This window comes from Etheostoma spectabile, chromosome 22, assembly GCF_008692095.1.
Source record: "Etheostoma spectabile isolate EspeVRDwgs_2016 chromosome 22, UIUC_Espe_1.0, whole genome shotgun sequence".
NCBI classification, from domain to species: domain Eukaryota; kingdom Metazoa; phylum Chordata; class Actinopteri; order Perciformes; family Percidae; genus Etheostoma; species Etheostoma spectabile.
In genome coordinates, this window is record NC_045754.1 from 6493974 (window position 1) to 6512246 (window position 18273).

The window sequence follows — 18273 nt, forward strand, 5'->3', positions numbered from 1 at the left end:
GTCTCTGTTATATAGACCTTAGTGGTCCCCTTAATACCATATCTGAAATGTCTGTTATATAGACCTTAGTGGTCTCCTAATACTGTATCTAAGGTCTCCGTTATATAGACCTTAGTGGTCCCCTAATACTGTATCTGAAGTCTCTTTATATAGACCTTAGTGGTCCCCTAATACTGTATCTGAAGTCTCTTTATATAGACCTTAGTGGTCCCCTAATACTGTATCTGAAGTCTCTTTCCCCAAATTCAGCCTTGGTGTAGAATCACAGCCACTAGGGCCAGTCCCACAATGAGATTTCTTTAGTAAGTGCCATTTCTGAGTCTGTAGCTTTTGAGGAGGGGTGTGTGGTCTTGACCAACTGCCACTTTGCTCATTTGAAAGTCATGATGTCTCTCTCTCATAGGCGGGCCAAACTCTCTGGGCGAGCAAAGCGGAGAAAGGGGAGGTAACCAGGTAGGAAGGCTGGGGGAACTCATATTAATGTTAGAAATCCTCATAAAGTGAAATTTTCATGCCATGGGACCTTTAAATATTCCTACTGGAGAGAAGTAATTGTAATTTCTTATGTGAGCTAAGAAAAGGAAGGCCACATCAGTCCCTGGGCATCTGCTATCAAGGAGACCGCTATCAGAAGGGCCGGACTCATTTATGCATTTTTAAACAAGTGTGAAGCAAAGAGTCCTGAAATAAAATTTGGTAACTAAATCTCAAAGACGTACTGAGGGAATGAGGTTGCCTTGAAATCTGATCTACTACCTGGAAGGCTGGTGACCGGAGACCAAATATAGGCTCCGTGCTTCGGTTGTAATTGGGAGCTTTATTGATTTCCGGGCCTGTCGTCGCGCCTGAGGTGACCTTTTGTTTGAGAATAATTGCTCTATTTGAGGGTTTATTCAGGCACCTGCTGGGTATCTCAGACACTATTATTGTCAAATAGGAATCCCCAGGCATTAAAGCAGTGACCCTGTTCTGATATGTGGGGTGTACAGAGATAGTGTGACTTTCTGCAGGAGCGTATCATCAAATCAGAACGTAAGAATGGCTCAAATGTGTGGGTGAGAGTGAGCTCTAATGCTGCTGGGAAGCTTGATAAGTTGATAAAATGTATTGATGTCACTGCATTGCTTCATTTCACAGAAGCGGTAAACACCTTTCACTGCACTGTTCAGCACAAACGTATCATCGAACAACAAGCACATATGAAATTACTGACTTGTTGTTCTCAAATAGAAAGAAAATACAAGGTTCAGTGTCAGGAAAAAAACAGCATTTTCTACACCAACATCAAAATGTCTTGTTCTCAACAACTCTGAATATTAAAGATTGCTTCTCAACCAGAAATAAGTATGCCCCCATTAAAATGTAGCACAGGATCTCTTGTGGGTTCATCCCAAGTGTGATCAGCACACAGTCAACTGAGAGTTTGAAAAGTTTAGCAAGGAAACTTTCTCAGGCTGTGGTTAAGCTTTTGGCTGAAGCACACTGGCCCTTTGGCCTCATCTAAAAGCCAACAAGAAGTCAATAATTAAAAAGAGCCAAAGAATACTGTTTCTCTTAACAGAAATATTCTTTATTTATACCACTGGGTTGTCTAAAAGGCAAATGTAAAAAAATAAAAAAAATAAAATAAGACATATGATATGCCATTTGCAAAGTATGCTTGTAACACCAAGACTAAATGAGAGCATAATTACAAAATCATATGTTTGAATTATGAGTTCTCATTTCATGGGTGCACTGTACATAGTCATTTACTGTAAATCTATTTTATTTAACTTTAATCTAAAAATGTATTTATTCTATATCTAGATCTCAAAAAGGTAATAAGCCTCACATGTATAAGGGCCTTTCAGTTCTTAGGACACATGATCAGCTTTCAAACATGCCTGCTATCCTTTCAAATGTCCTAATTCGCATATCATAATATTAAAAGATACAATATGTAGGATTTCCCCTAAAGAAACCAACGTAAAGACTAAAACAAAGGTAATCCATCTCAATCATCACTTTCGACCCACTACTGTAGAAGCAACCTGGTCTCATGTCAGTTCACGTAATTTTGATTTATTATTACATGTACATGCCACGATTTTCGACGCAACAACGGAGAAATGGTAAGGAAGAGAATAAAAAGGAACTGCAACATGCGGGACACGATTGCCAGTCTCAGGGGTAAAAGTGCTGTGTTGTTTGACCCATCCACCACCCAATCCAACCTCCCTGCGCGGATTTTTGGCTTTTCAATACTACTCGCTACCGTAATCGTGCTATTATCAGGAAATACGCTTCCCATTGAAATACATTACTTTAAAATTCGGAATCAACACACAAAAAAAATGACATTCACATGATCTGTACACGAATCATGATTAAATAACGTGACAATTTCACAAACTGCCATGAGACTGTTTAGTGTGTGTAGTGTAGTGTGTGTGTGAGACTGTGTGTAGTGGTGTCTGTATCTGGAGAGAACCTGTTCTCTGCCGGGGTTTTCTCTTTTCTTATTATTTGGCCGGTGCAGGACGTTTATGGGCGTCAGCGAAGAGCCTTTGGACCCCACGTGGGAGGTAACCCCCAGCAGCCCATTCTCATTCCCAGGGTACCTGCGCTTGTCACGATCCTTTGCATCTGATACCGACACACAAGGCACCCAGAAGAGACCGCTGTTGTGTGCTGTTGGTCGGTGTGTCAGTGACAGGGTGAAGCTCGGCTTTTACGCAAAATACGCCAATCTGGCACCTCCCCACGGAGGTGTGGGTGTGTTTATTTCTGCTTTTGAAACAATCAAAAAGTAACGTTTTAATCCTGTCTTACACTGTTATGTTCTCGCTAACATCGCTCCCTCTCTTCATTTCTTCTCTAGCTCACTCGCCCTTTGCTGCTGTCTTGTTCTCTCTCTGGCTCGTTAAGCCAGGCAGGAGGGGCCAACTTCAAATGCTGTGCTAACCAACACTAACAAACAACAGTAACATATTATACCTAATCTCTTTGCCTTAAAGGGAAAAAAAAATCCTTGGTATTTAAGTATCAAATCAAACTTGGGACCTGGTTGTCACAGATAGCTTTAAACACATGCTAGTGTGGCCAGAGGAAAAAAGACTGATAAACAGGAAGGGTCAAGCTGAGTTTCTGTTGTGAAAGCGTCATGCTCCATGTTCCCTCTGGCACCAAAACAGAATGTATATATTAAGTCTGGGCGTAAACAGATATGACTCACACTTGGCTGTTTGTTGTCATGCCATCACTCTTGCTTGGTCCTTTCTTTAGAACTCAAGCACAGAAGCATTTTGCTCACTCCTCACTAGCTAGCTGTTATTACACTTAAAACCTATAAAAAGTCATTTAAAAGGCAGCACCACAAGAAACTGAATGAAAAATCTCCATTGAAAATCTTTGTGCAGCCTGTCAGTGTGAACAAATGGGGGGGGATGTCCTGTTCAATGGTCTTAATGCACGTATGCTCTCTAATGCATTATGTTGCCACAAAGTAAGTGTGTTGAAATTGATTTTCAACATGTCCTTTGTTCCCTATTTGTAAAAAACACATTGGATAAGCTCTAAGATTCTGTTTACATGTTAAAGCCAACAGCATTCTTTTGCTGAGCGTTTCTCCCCTCTCCAAATATTACAACAACAATAAGATGTTCTTATTTGATGTTGTTATGTTACCTCCACAATATAACATCTGGAGAAGAAACCCACTACGCCGGTGTAGGGTTGCAGGTTCTCTCTACTTCAAATAAAGTTCATTCGACAATTAGTTTCAGATTATTAACTAAAGTTCAAACAAATAAGATACGTTTTCAAGCCTGAACACCATGAACACAAAAAGCATAAGCAAGACAACAACAAACAACATTGCCTCCTGATGTGAACAACAGCAACGGCATAACAACAAGACTGCATGTGCACAAATGCACCCCACGGTCAAGTTTGGGTTCGGTCGAACTCTGTGATCTATGTTTTAAACTAACATGATGGAGTTTGCCAGTCAGCCCGAGTGATCGAGTAACGTCACATTCACACATACGGTGAAAAGAAAGACGAGAGGGTAAAAGAGAGAGAGAGCGAGAAAGAGAGAGAAAGACAAACAGCCACAGACAACATGACGTCATGACTTTGCCTAAACGTACATGCCGACTTTCTTAAGCTAAGTGGTGTGTCATCTGTACGCATGTAGAGCTATCTGCATGCATGTCTCCGCTGTATACAGCGGGCGTACACATTCACGCCACCTGCCGTGTTATTGCAAAAAGAAAGCAATGGTTGAGTTTAGGAAACAAAAAAACAATTGGGTTTGGGAGAAGAAAAACCATCCACCACCCCGACCAACCTCCCTACGCCGATTATCGCCCTTTCAACTACTCGCTACGGTGTTAATTCACACGACATTGCAAGGTAATGTAAGTCAACAGAGGCTAAACAGCATTGATAAACACACTAAAAAGTGAGTATGCGTCTTGATAACACACCAATAATGGCGTGTCATACAGACGCCATTTCATGAGATCAGTCTGCACAGAGGCAGAAAAACATCATGGGAGTTGTCCATTCAGCACCACAAAGCCACAACACAAGGCCTGAGACCAGCAATGGATGATGGGAGATGACCTACAGTAAGTCTTTTCATTCAAGTGGCTTAAAATGAAGTATATAATTATTTTTTTCTTGTCTTATGGGTGTCACACATTTGCCTTTTCAATTTTATTGAAATTTATTTAATTTATTTAACCAAATTCTCATTTGCAACGCTGACCTGGCCAAGACGAGGCATGACATGACAACAAAGAGTTACACATTGAATACACAAAATACAAAAATGTAAAAAATTCAACAAACACTTGAAGCCATAAAACTCTGCACTCTGTAGTGCAAATACGCCAGTTCGGCCTTGATAAGATCCTCTGACATATGGTTCTGTTTTTTGGTCTGAAGCTGTGCCATGAGACCCTTTCACAGTTTATTTGTTCTTTTTACTTTAAATCAGTGAGCTTCCATCGGATAAGTGCTTCCCAATCTTTTCCCATCTCTGATCAAAGCCATCTTCCTGTGTTTACCTCCCCCAGTACTTGTACTCATCGTACAAACTGTTCATATTTATGCCTGTTCTGGCAGAGCTTTTCTTTTCCCATTGTTAGTCTTTTTCTGGTTTGTTTGGTCTTTTGTTTGTTTGGCACAGGCATCCTTTGTATTTTCATTATTTTATTTGCTTCTTTAAAGCTTTAGTGCGTAACTTTTTGATATTAATGAACGTCTGTTACATTCAAGCCGCTGCCAAATGAGTTAATACGAAGCTAATTAATATCCATCAGCTCTACACAACTAGTCTCTATCTGTATTTCTCCGTACGGCTGTGTTCAGAAGATTGTGGCGTCCTGTGACTTTCTCATGTAGAAACTCAAGTGAAGCCAATTACCTTTTCTGAAAAGTCCATGTTTCTTTAATCCTCCGTGTCCTCCTTGGCTACTAGCAACTGCCTGAAGGAGGGGGTGTGGGGTGTGAGTGTGCTGTGTGTGTGTGTGTGTGTGTGTGTGTGTGTGTGTGTGTGTGTGTGTGTGTGTGGAAGGAAGGGGGGGGGGGGTCACGGAAGGCTTGTATCATGTGAACTACCCGACACTTTTGTTGTCATTACTTTGAATTCCTCATATAGCTATAAGATTTTAGATACATTTTAAACTTAAGTTATGTCCGAATTTCAACATTATATATGAAAAAATACAATCTTTAATATGGATTTTAAATGTAAAAGGTATCTGAAAGAGTGCCCTGAAGGCTGAGAGGCCAATAACGTTAGGGAGCAACTGTTCCCTATACCTGGTGGAATCACTCGGGTATAACAATTACTGTTTTTATGTCTAATTGGCCTGAAGCAACTCAAGGGTCAGTGACAACTCTGATAATAAATGTGTTATAACAAAAGTCATTGACTGGCTTTGTAAGACTACCCCAAGGAATATAGTTTTTTGCTCTTCTTTTCTGAAAAACGATTGCAAATGACTGAGTGGAGGCTTTCACTGATATAAGCAGAGGTAGAGCATATAATTGAGTGGCAATTGACAGAGGATCGCGAAAATGAGTTAATAAACTCCAGAGTGCAAACCCAGGGACTGTGTGGATTTCTAGCATCCAAAATGGTAAAGGAGGAAGATTCAATCAGGCTGTGTAACCGCTATTAAGAATCTTATAGTATCTTTGCTTGTTTGTAATATCCAAATGAATGCTACGTTGTATAAGGGTGATTACTTAAGTGGGATATTTTTCATTATCAGAGAAGCAAAAAGTCTCTATATTGCCTAAGAATTGGCATTGACATTTCCAGATGATGAAAAGATAATGAAAACCCTTTAAATATGTGTCTTTAAATATGTACCGCATTTTCATATCAGCAGAACAACAATCAAAGACTTAATCAAGCTTCCTGTGGTGTTTGATGTTCAAACTAAGTCGGATTTGCTGGAACACTCTGAAATTAGGGCTGCATGCACATTTGCCAGACTGAGACTCAAATTAGCTAAGCATGTGATTCAATTTCAGCCGCTAGTCAACAAAGGAAAAAACATGAACAAGATGGTGACAAAATTAATGAATTATTATTATTTCCCCCTCCCCACTCACTTTGTCGCTTTTAATCTGTGTTGGTGTTTTCTTTGTACAAGGCTGCACACTGAGCTACAGCATCTCCATAGAAACTGGGCTGCCACTGGGCGTTTGGAGTGTGCCCAGCAAATGTCATGATGAAAGTCAGTATTTCAGGCATGACACTTAACAAAACTGAGGAGGCATGTAATGGCTGCCAATATTTTGAGCATGGAACATCAGCAGGGGGTTGACATTGTCGCCTCAGACCAATTCCCTTCCACCCAGATGTAAATCTTACGGCTGGTGGAAGCGGGAGTGGGATGCATGCCAGCAGTCCCGGATGGAGCTGAACATGTCAGACTGATGACAGGGACGCGTGCTTCTCAAGTAGAGAAAGATGATGTTGAAGCAGGCCGCCTACTTTCACGCTCCCATCTCCATAACGTGGTGAGCTGTCACGTTAAAATCCTCAAGTTGGTCAATTTGGAGTGCCATCAGCATTCCACGGTGGCGAGAATTATTACAGCCATAACTATAACACTAAAGGTTCTAAGCAATAAATGTCAGCAGGAACAGTGGTTGTAACATTGCGCCCAGGCTTTGAAAAAGCAAGCTCATTCCTCTAGGCTTGTGCCAGGCTGAGCAGCCAGATGCCAAGATTCGGGCACAGCCTTTAGCCTCCTGCAGGCTACTGAGTGGCTCTGTGTGCCGCCTCATCAAGCAATTTGCGTCACTGACGAAAGTGGGGAGGACATTGTTGTTCATTTTTATTGGAAAGGAAAAGATACAACTTTGCAAAATGAGGATTTTAACAACCTATACCAGATGTTGAGAGCAAAGTCTGAAACCAAAGCTTAAATAAGACAAAGATAATGACATTCCAAGCTCAGCTATGTGTATCACTTTGAGCTGTCAGACTTCCTCGACATGGGCACAAACAACTCCGAGCAGCATGTCCAATGACGCTGGAGCACCAGCTTCTCCTAATTCGCATCTGAGCCTACAGGCAATTACCTGCTTATCGTTCGTGACTAGCACTCGCTCTTGTGAATGTTTGTCACTGACGTGGAGGTGGCGCCGAAACGACAGCAGGACCCGGGGGGTGGGGGGGGGGTGGAGAGGGGTAGGGGGTTGCGACGTTGAACTTGGCAACGCTCAACGTTTCAATTAGAGGCTCGGCGGAACACGGCGGCTCCTGATCGCCTTCCTGCTCCACAGCTCTGGGCTTCTAATTACAGCAGGTCGATAAGGCCAGAAAACACAGCTCAAACGGACTGAGGCAAGACGCAGATAAACACACGCACAAGTATACAGAGACATATTAACTTATACACTGACGCACGCCTGCGTTTTGTAGGGTGCACAGATACAGGCTGACACTCCCCTGACAGTCTGAAGCATGATTAATCACACTTGCGGACTATTTCCGCTCAGCATACCAAACGGACTTGCAACCAGAGAAATTTCTGGTTCACAAACCTATTGTTCTGGTTCACAAACTTATTAGGTAGGTCATCTCTGAAAATATACAGACTTTCTGACATTAAGTATTCTAAATGCAGATTATTATTGGATTATTTCCTTCCTTATGAAACTGTGTTTTTCACCTGAATACAAGGGGAAAGGAAAGAAAAGGCTTGGCCAGCTCCTTCATTTATGGAAATATAAGAGAGTAAATGAGATTGATATGCGTATCCTGTGCAGACGTGCATAGCGCATTAGGGACACAATTACATTAAAACAAAAGAAGACACCTGAAAAAAATGCTGACCTTTTCCTAAACGAGGCGGTTTTACACACTGTTTGGACACTCCTCCTAAATTGTGTTTACTCACAGACACACACAAATAGACACGCACACACCTGATGTCTACACAGGCCATTAGCGAGATGGAGGATTATGGTGACATTTAGTTTGACCGTTGCTCCAAACACTGAATATTTATTGCTGTATTAAAGTGCCCCCCCTACCCATGTTATAAGCCATTTTGGCAAGGAACATTTAAATCACGACAACAATCATGATAATTTGCTGTGGTTGCTGCCTGATAATCTCGCCTCTAATCTCCACTTTAGACCCCAACATCACGGCTCAATAGTTCATAATTGCCCTTAAGATGAATTATGGCACAAACATTAGGGGCATCCAATTCTCCTAGAAATCCATCTCCCACTCCCTCTTATCACTCAAGGGCACTCTGTGAACAGGAGGAATTGGCCTATTATCTATTTGCATTCCAAAAGTGAATCATTTCATCACTCTTTGCTTATCCAAACCTATTTTGGTCACGCCAGTTATCTCTCTCATTAAAAATTGGCTGTGTGGAAATAACATAACACAGTGCGAGGGGGAAAACGAAAGAGATTAGGTGTACGTGACAATGGTGGAGGACCTAACAGCACGTTAGCCACTGATTCGCCATCGGTAAAAAGCTATGCACAAGCAGAGAAAGCATCACAATGATAGATAAGTTGCAGTTTCAAATCAAGTCAGTGAATTCCCTAAAAGAACTATACTATAGTTTATACAATCTGACCTGGGAAGCAGAGCAGCAAGAACCTGGCAAGAGAACCATAAATTCAAATTATGCAGAGTTCTATATAATGTCATGCATATGAAAAACTGGTAAAGTTTTCTATTTTTGCTCTTTATATTTTCAGCCTTTTTGCTTAAACGCTCAAGCAGAATGTCTCACACTGAGGGAGCAGGTGCTGGTCTAGTCTCTGCCTTAAAGCTTGTTAGTGACAACTCGCAGGGCAAGATAGTAAATTATTGTAACCGCTAACAAGCTAACAAGCTAACCAGCTGGGAACACCCTAATGCTAGTCAGTACTTTGGCTCTCCGTAAGTTGCTTTTGTATTTTGTCTGTACTGTTGCTCCTCCTGGTGTTTTGTTCTCAGCATTGTACATCACTTAATTTGGTAAAGTGTTCTAGGCTTGGTTTGTCTGTTTGATTGTTGTTTTTTTGTCTGTCAGCAGGATCACTGAAAAACGACTGGCCTGAGTTCCATTACAGTTGGTGGAAGGCAGCTTGGGGCCAAGGAAGAACTCATTGTATTTTGGAGGAGTTCCGAATCACGGGGTGGATTCACAAATCAATTTTCACTTTTGTTGCCATTGCGAGATAGTAGATTCATGTGGTGTCGGAATAATTGGGGAAATGGGTTTCTGACAGGCAAAAGTTAAACTGCTTTTACACTGAGATAGGGCACACTCTCCGAGTGCCCTTTCTAGTTTATATTTTTTTATTTAAAAAAGACGTACTTGTGCCATTGACTCTTGTCTCTTAGTTGCCTGCCAACCATTGCTCTTTTTATGGAGGAGGTTAAATGAAAGTGGAAGCTTCAACACAGCTAATAAGCGATGTTAGCTTTCACCGTCTTGGCAGTGTGGTTTGCTATTGGTCAATAGCGCAAATTTGCAGTCAAAGCTCACCAAATTAAACTCTCATTTACTTTGTCCTCACAGGATGAATCTATCTATCATGGCCATTCCATTGAAATAAATTGAGTTTGTTTTAAATGTGTGACTGGGCCTTTACACATGCTACACAGCCAGAGCTAATTTGCATTTATATGATCTCATTTTGACCATTACGTTATGGGACTTCCTGGCAGACCAACACGCATTATGACACCTTGACGTCTTGGTCATTTTCACAATGATCTACTTATCACCTTACCAGTGAATTGGCTTGTGAAAAGGGGGAAAAAGAGTCTTCATTAACAACATTAGACAACCTGATGAAGAGTGGAAGCTCTGGAACAACGGACAACAAATGCATTCTGTAGATGCACCAATTGGGGAAAAAAAACTTTGGGGCACTGGAACACAACCACTGCTGTATCGCACTTACCGTAGGCAGGTGCATGCTTAAAAACACAGAAGCCAAAGCATGCGCCGCGATCGTCATTACCACTGTGTCTTGTGTGCATGTTGCTACTTTAATTAACACCCGTTTAAGCACTTATTACTTGAGCTATTCATCAGCAGGCCACAGAGGAAGCGGCTTTACCACAGCGAGGTGAAGGAAACAAAACACGGCTGATTAAAAGCGCCACTTGTTTTCTCCTGGTGCGATTACACAAAACAAAACATCCCAAAATGTTTAAGTCAAATATCATCAATCATCAATTCGACAATTCCGTTTGGCTTTTTTCTCCTATATTTTTGAGTGAGCATCTTCACCTTTGATTTGTGCATTTATCAGCTCATAGCAGACAGACTCCGTTTCAGATAAACAACATTTGATCAATATTTGACAAGCGCACAGCCTCGGAAATCTTACTTACTAGATGTAGGACATTGAGTACATTAAGTTTACTAGTGAGGTATCATAGTATCTTAGAAGAAACTTAAGAATATAAATAAATAGGAGGAAGTCCTGCTCTTTTTTTGTTGGCCAGGATTTCATACCCTTTTTCTCCAAAACGTAGAATAGCAAATTCCCCTATGCTGTAGTCCTTGTCATTTTTAACTACACTGTTAGCCTGGTGGGGATGTAGACAGCCATGGGTTTTCTCTGGTACATATAATGATGCAAGATCCATCTAATCACCTCACCTGCCAGCAAAGAGTCTAATAGGCATATTCATGTATGATAAATGTGACAAGAAAAAGAAATCATGATTTGAGAGCAATAAAAAGCAGCAAAGTAAGTAAGACCTACCATCCTATCCAATGCTATGGCTTATTTATGATTCATTTCCTTCTTTGGTCCTCGGGTATCTATTCTCTTCAGGAACACCCACAGGCTGCTCCGCTCAGCTGTTCCTCAAGCTGCTGTCCTGATCTGAGGTTTTGGCTTTGAATCCCACCCAAAGCCCTTTACTGCTCAGCTACTATGAGATGCTACTAAATCAACTTTAACAGGGCAGACCGTGCATTTCAGCTCGGCTCTCACAGTCTCCAAGCCTCTCCCTTTAGCATGCATTACCCGCTATGGCTTCCCAAGTTCGCCAGTCACACAGAATGTGAAAAAGCAGTTAAAAGCCCAACCATCAAGCTGGATGGCGGTGGCTTTTCCGCGGATGTCTTCCCCATTAAATGTTGGGGCTGTGCTTTAAAGCTCCGACTGCCTGTGGGCAGTAAGTGAGAAAAATGAACTTGGAAAATCCCAATTACTAATGTAATGTGAGATCCTTAAACTGCTCACATCAGATATGTTTATAAAGTTTTTGAGGCTTTTGGAACACGAGCTGCTCTACCTGGTTTATCTGGGTTTTTTTTTGTGAAGAAGTGCTCATGTCAAGCACCTTGTGCCAAATTCACAGTTTCCCAATCACTGTGCTCTCTGTTACAGCACTACGTGGGAGTATTCTGGCAACAAAATAGTGCTGCTTGACCTTTAATTTAGTCATGCTAGTCTTGTTTAGTCAAGTGTCTTGCCTTTGTAAGTTCATTACTACCCTGACTCAGCCTTTCACACCTTGACAACCTCCGCCCTGTTGGAGTAGTGAGTGTTAGTGGTGTGACCCTTTCTGTGCTAGGGCTAGCTGATTACTGGAGAGCTGTTGCTATCTCTGGTGAGCTGCCCTCTATCTCCGTCCTCTGTCCCTGGACCACAAGCCCGGCCAGCACACCATCAATCAGGAGGCCGCAACAGGACCTCGCGTAATCACAGCGGCTGTGTATGTCTGCGCGCACCAGCTGCAATGTGTTTGCCCATGTGTGTGCATGCATGCATGTCTATATTACGTTGCTGATTCTACAACCTTATATGCTTGAAACAATTTTTCTCTTTGCTGGAGCGTCACGCCTCAAGAAAATCCACTGACAGCCGCCATTGATCATATACCGGTGTTCCAGCATCACCAGCTCTCGAATCTTCGTCAGTAATTACAAAAAAAAGGTCAGTTCCTGCAGGTGTTAGTTACTTGTGCTCAAAATTAAACTATTATTAAATACAATTAAATCTTTTTTTCGGTACAGTGTTGAAATAAATCGTTTGAGTCAATTATCAAGCAAAAGAAAATCTTCAGTTAATCAAAAGGATTTCATTTCTCTTTGGTTTGCTATTACAAATGTAGATGTGAAAGTATCTACATCTATATCTTGGTTTAAGACAGCTGGATGGACTAAAAAAGTCCTTTGAAGACGGGTGTTGGAAATGTCACATTGTTTTCTGACATTACAGACTGACGATTCATTTATAAGATAGAAAAAATATATGAAAAATGAATTGATAATGGAAGAAAATCAGCTGTAGCCGTATTGGTCTACAAAATGGTAGAAAATAGTAAATGAACATCTGAGTTGAAAGTGATTTCTTGAATTCACAATACAGAAAAGGAAAACACATCTGTGAAGTAGAGAAACCAGCAAACTCTTTGCCTTTTTTTTTTACTTGAGGGCTGACAAAAAAGAAGAAGAAATGAGTCAATCGTCAGTTGCTTTTACTGATTTGTTTGCGCCTACACAGTCAGTGTGCAGAATATGCAGGGTGGGACTGGCGGCCCTTCGGCTGCCTCAGAGGGTGTGACTGACAGCCTGCAGCTAAATCCCAGCAGGGTAAAATCACCTGCCTGGATAAAGCAGAGTGTCCCTCTCACCTTCTCTGTCATCTTCAGACAGGTGCAGCGCACAGGTGGGGGCCAGCAGTGACAGATGCCATCTAGAGTTACAGTTTGTGTTGATATGATTCAAAACACAAAGTTTACTAAATGATGCCTAAACAGCCTCCTGGACGTGTAAAAACAGGATTCACACATTCATACATATTACCTTAAAAGGTCTAGTCTGGTTTAAGTTCGAGGTCAGAAAATGAGTTAAGGAAGGTAAAACACAATGATAGTGACCGAGATAGTAGATTTTTTTAGAAGCAGTAATGGAATTATTTCATCTAGATGCAATGAAAACAAACATCTGCCAGAGCATTTTCACAGTGGTAATGCTGTAAAAAGAGTGCCTGGGTATATTGCTGTATAGCTGCTACATTGTTAGAACTTCAAAAGAAATGTGCCATTTCCAAAAAACTGGGAAAGTTTCATTTTTCTTCAAACTTTCAAAGATTTCCTATGGTGGAGACCCTTGTAAAAAGGTTTTAGCTGGGACACATTCACTGGCTCTGTACTGCAGGAGGAGGTGCATTATTTGACAACCCTGACACTTAACAGAGCACAATGTGGATCATGAAATATTGATTCTTAAAAATAAAATCCATTGTTTCCTCCATTATTTAGGCAAGTGTGTACCTCTGTGGAGGCGGGTCAACAGATGCTCCATCATCACTGAGTGATGGAGGGAACGCAGAAAACTGAGCAGAGCCACCCTGCACCACACTGAAATGCAACAGTGTTTCCAGCCTTCAGCCTGGAGAGAGACAGTTGAGCTTTTCTGAAGAGGTCAGACGCTTTCTCTTTTATTACATAGGTAGAAAGCACGAGCATGACATGGTGATTTAAATGCGATTCAAACTGTTAACATTAACACATTTGCAGGCCTTTTTACATTAGGCACAAGCTGATCCAAGTTGGGCTAATTGAGCTGATTTGCGTGTCTTACTGCAAGGTGAAGCGCACTGAATGGAATGGAAAACACAAACTGTTGGTTGTCTCCCGTGCGTAAAGTCACTGAATGATGATCACTGCATAATAACGATGACGATTACAAGCGAGCACGAGGCTGTAAATCTGCACGGCACCGGCTATCACTTCCAAAAGACTCATAGTACAAATGTCTACTATAGTACGCGTAGGGCTACTGAATGATTATGTTTTCCTCCAACACACCATTGCAAGCGGTCAGACAGAAGTCACTGCAGCCAATATGCTTCAGTGTGTGCCAACTAAAGCAGGGCGACACAGGTTGATGTTGATTTTAATGCGAAGGCAACAGAGAGGAAAGCTCATCGGTACCTGTTCTTGCTGGTGAGCTGTTTTCGCCGGTGCACTGCCTTCCTTCGCCGTGGTCATGATTCCCCTACAGCTGGGAGAAACTGTTGTTTCCCCGGCAGGAGGAAAAACAAATCAAATACAGAAAGCTACACAGGTGCAGTAGAGAACCACCGGCAGGCACAAGAAGAAGAAGAAGAAGAAGATGGTGTATTCACGGCGCCAACAGGCTGCGTTTGCAGCGGCCAAGGTGTGAATTATCAAGTGATGGAAGGAGGGACGCGCTGCTCAAGATGAGAAAAGCCAAAAGATTCTCAGTGGTAGCGAAACAGAAGAGGAGGAGACAGCAGAGAGAGAAAGAAAGAGGGAGAGAGAGAGAGAGAGAGAGAGAGAGAGAGAGAGAGAGAGAAGCTGCGCATCTCTTTAAACGCTTGATGTGGGACTATGCGTGAACTGTTCAATATTCCACAAGCGCGTACATACAAACATACACACACACACACACCCACACACACACACACACACACACACACACACACACACACACACACACACACACACACGGCGTGCGTCAACTCAGCCAAGGGGGGCTACGTGTTGCAGAGTGAGGAGGTATCAGTTAAATATTGCACCAAAAAAATTAAATGCTGAAACTTGAATGCTGAATTCATGAATATAAGCTCATCAAATTTCCATTTGCATCCAGAAGGACATTCTAACACTCAACACTTTTAATCATATACAGTGTCACATATCTATTAGTTTATTCATTTTCACTCGAAAATAAAGGTCGATCTCATTAAACCAGGTTCCATCACTTCCTCCGTCAGAGACACTGTTGTGGTAAAGCTGCTGGTAAACTAGGCAAGTAGAGTTAAAGCCAGGGTTCCTGCTTCATTTGGTGTGAAAAGTTTCCGCATTATGTAACTTTCTTGCTGTAAGTAGAACTAATGTGCTGATGCGTTAATAATGGCACTGACACACTAAGTAGGTTGAATGTAATGTAAAGGATTAAATATCACACTCAAACAGCAGCAGCAGATGTAATAACACAGAGTCAACAGGGAAAATGTTTAAGACATGAGTGGCTGTAAACACGTTATGATCCCGGGAAGGAAGTAGTTGCAATAAAGTGGAAATTATTTGGACTTAATGAAGTTTAGTCAGTCTGAGACTTTAACTTAATTCTGAGACTAAAATATAATTAGCACATTTAGTTTACTGCAGCAGCACTGATGTTGCACTGATGATAGATACATATATATATTTCACGATAACAACCAGACATGGGTCTGTTCTATTAATTACAGCTACAAAAACTGTTGTACAATCCCTATTAAACACTGCAAGGAAATTACTTTCTTTGATTCGTTCGGAGATGTGCTTAATGTTAATTAATACCTTAGTCTCCAGTTTGACTATTTATATTGCAGGTGTGCAACCCAATGTGCTGCACTGTTAATTAAAGTCTGGTGGCAGCTCGGTGAAGCCAATTACCCTGGAATCCCGAATGAATGTCTGCAGTGTTGCTTCATGTGAGCGGCCGAGCACATGAAAAGGCTCGTCTTTCAAAAAGGTAGCCTCAAAGGACAAAATGCACCGCCTGACACCCTTGACTGAGATATCATTGTGTTATTTTGTTTTGTAATTTACTTTCACGGCCCATGAATTTTAGCTTTGTTAGTGACTTGTCTACATTTGAATGATGACAGTCCCCAAACTAAAAGTGTCTAGTGTATAGGTGTGGGCATACAGCGTAGTTAGGCTCAGTTAGTTTTTCTACTTGATTAAAGTGAGGGGGGTTTTCCATAGGCACTGTGGTGCTTTTAGCTAGGCGCTAAGTATCAGTATGCTACCATTTTTACAATGTTAAAAAGCTGATGTTTATCAGGTATATGTTTACCATATTTTTACATCATGTTTTAAGGTGTTACGATGCTAATGCTTGCTAAATAGCACTAGACACAAGTATTGGACAAAATTAAATCAAATTGACCTTAATGAAGTTAAGGGATCACCAAAGTTGCTACACTTCATCCTGAGAAATACACAAATGCCTGTACCAGAAGATAAGCATAAATGTCAGTTTGCAAACTGAAAAGAGCTGTGTAAACTGACCAACCAACTGAAATACAGACCAACATTTCTTGAGTCACACCACTAAAAACCCTTTGAAAATGGTCTTATATGTCCAACGCATTCTCATAAACGGGTTTGTATGATTTCGTACGGAAAGTTATGCACACTAAAATACGACTGCTGGTCACGTGACATCGGCTACAGTGCTTCATGCAGAGTGGCAGTTGCTAGCTGTTTTTAGCCGCAACAAAGCTTTGTGACGCCGGCTACAGACGTCCGTCACAGCTCTTTGTACCAGCGGTACTTGGTAGATGTGTTCAGCCGCTACAGAGCTCTGCGACACCGGCTATAGTGCTCAGCATGGTGCTGGTCAGGTCAGCGGTAGTTGGTGGTTCAGTTACCCAAGAATAGGTGACTGTGCCGCAGGTACAGAGCACCGCGAGCTGCTGGTCATTTCGGCGGGAGATTACAATTAGGTGTAGGCAAGAAAAAGTGAGCGTTATGCTGCGAAGAAAGTTACGTTTAGGCACTTAATGACAAGTTACGTTTAGGTAAAAAAGTTGGTGGTTTATATTAAAAGACTCCTAAGGAACACAAATTTCCTGGGTGAAAATCTTTTGTTTTCCCTGGGAAGCAAATTCTGCTCCCTGGCTTGAAACTCCTGTGTGCTAACGCCCACCCATCAACCCAGCCACCTCCCTACACAGCCAGCCACGTTCTTATACAGCAGCAGTCAATGTGATGTGCCCAGAAAAAAACTAAAAAAACAAACAAACATGGAAATCATATGATTTACAATGCTTATCTTTTCGTAGTTTTTTGAACGTATGGTTCACGAGGACAATAAGTCTGCCATACATACAGTGGGTCTCAAAAGTTTGGGCACACCAGGTAAAAATTTGTATTAATGTGCATAAAGAAGCCAAGAAAAGATGGAAAAATCTCCAAAAGGCATCAAATGACAGATTAGATGTTTGTATAATATGTGTCAGGGATTGTTCTCAATCATCGTCTGGAAAGACCAGGTGATGTCAATCTTAAGGTTTTAAATGCCCAGACTCCTCTGCCCTTGCCCCAACAATCAGCACCATGGCTTCTTCTAAGTAGTTGTCTAGAAAACTGAAACTGAAAATAGTTGACGCTCACAAAGCAGGAGACGGCTATAAGAAGATAGCAAAGCGTTTTCAGATGCAAATATCCTCTGTTTGGAATGTAATTAAGAAATGGCAGTCATCAGGAACAGTGGAAGTTAAAGCAAGATCTGGAAGACCAAGAAAAATATCAGACAGAACAGCTTGCAGGATTGTGAGAAAAGCAAGTCAAAACCCACGTTTGACTGCACGATCCATCCAGAAAGACCTGACAGACACTGGAGTTGTGGTACACGATTCCACTATAAAGAGATACTTGTAAAGACATGGTCTTCATGGAAGAGTCATCAGAAGAAAACCTCTTCTACGTCCTCACCACAAAAATCAGCGTTTGAAGTTTGCAAATGAACATACAGACAAGCCTGATGCATTTTGGGAACAAGTTCTGAGGACCGATGAGGTTAAAATAGAACTTTTTGGCTGGAATGACCAAAGGTACGTTTGGAGAAGAAAGGGCACAGAATTTAATAAAAAGAACCTCTGTCCAACTGTTAAGCATAGGGGGTATCAATCATGCTTTGAGGTTGTATTGCAGCCAGTGGCACAGGGAACATTTCACGAGTAGAAGGAAAAATGGATTCAATAAAATTTCAGCAATTTTGGATGCTAACTTGATGCCATCTGTGAAAA

General features: G+C 41.6%; 1 protein-coding gene across 6 annotated transcripts in view; it reads right to left on the bottom strand.

The window, feature by feature from the left end:
- Nucleotides 1–18273, bottom strand: part of dpp6a (dipeptidyl-peptidase 6a) — a 238896-nt gene that overhangs the window by 94054 nt on the left and 126569 nt on the right. The window contains exon 1 of one of the 6 annotated variants that reach the window (XM_032503431.1): nucleotides 14438–14768. The exons of the other annotated variants lie outside the window; for them this stretch is intronic. Coding sequence (XP_032359322.1) covers nucleotides 14438–14494 — 57 coding nt within the window. The 5' untranslated portion in view covers nucleotides 14495–14768. Of the gene's footprint in view, nucleotides 1–14437; nucleotides 14769–18273 lie in introns of those variants that run through there. 6 annotated transcript variants of the gene reach the window in all.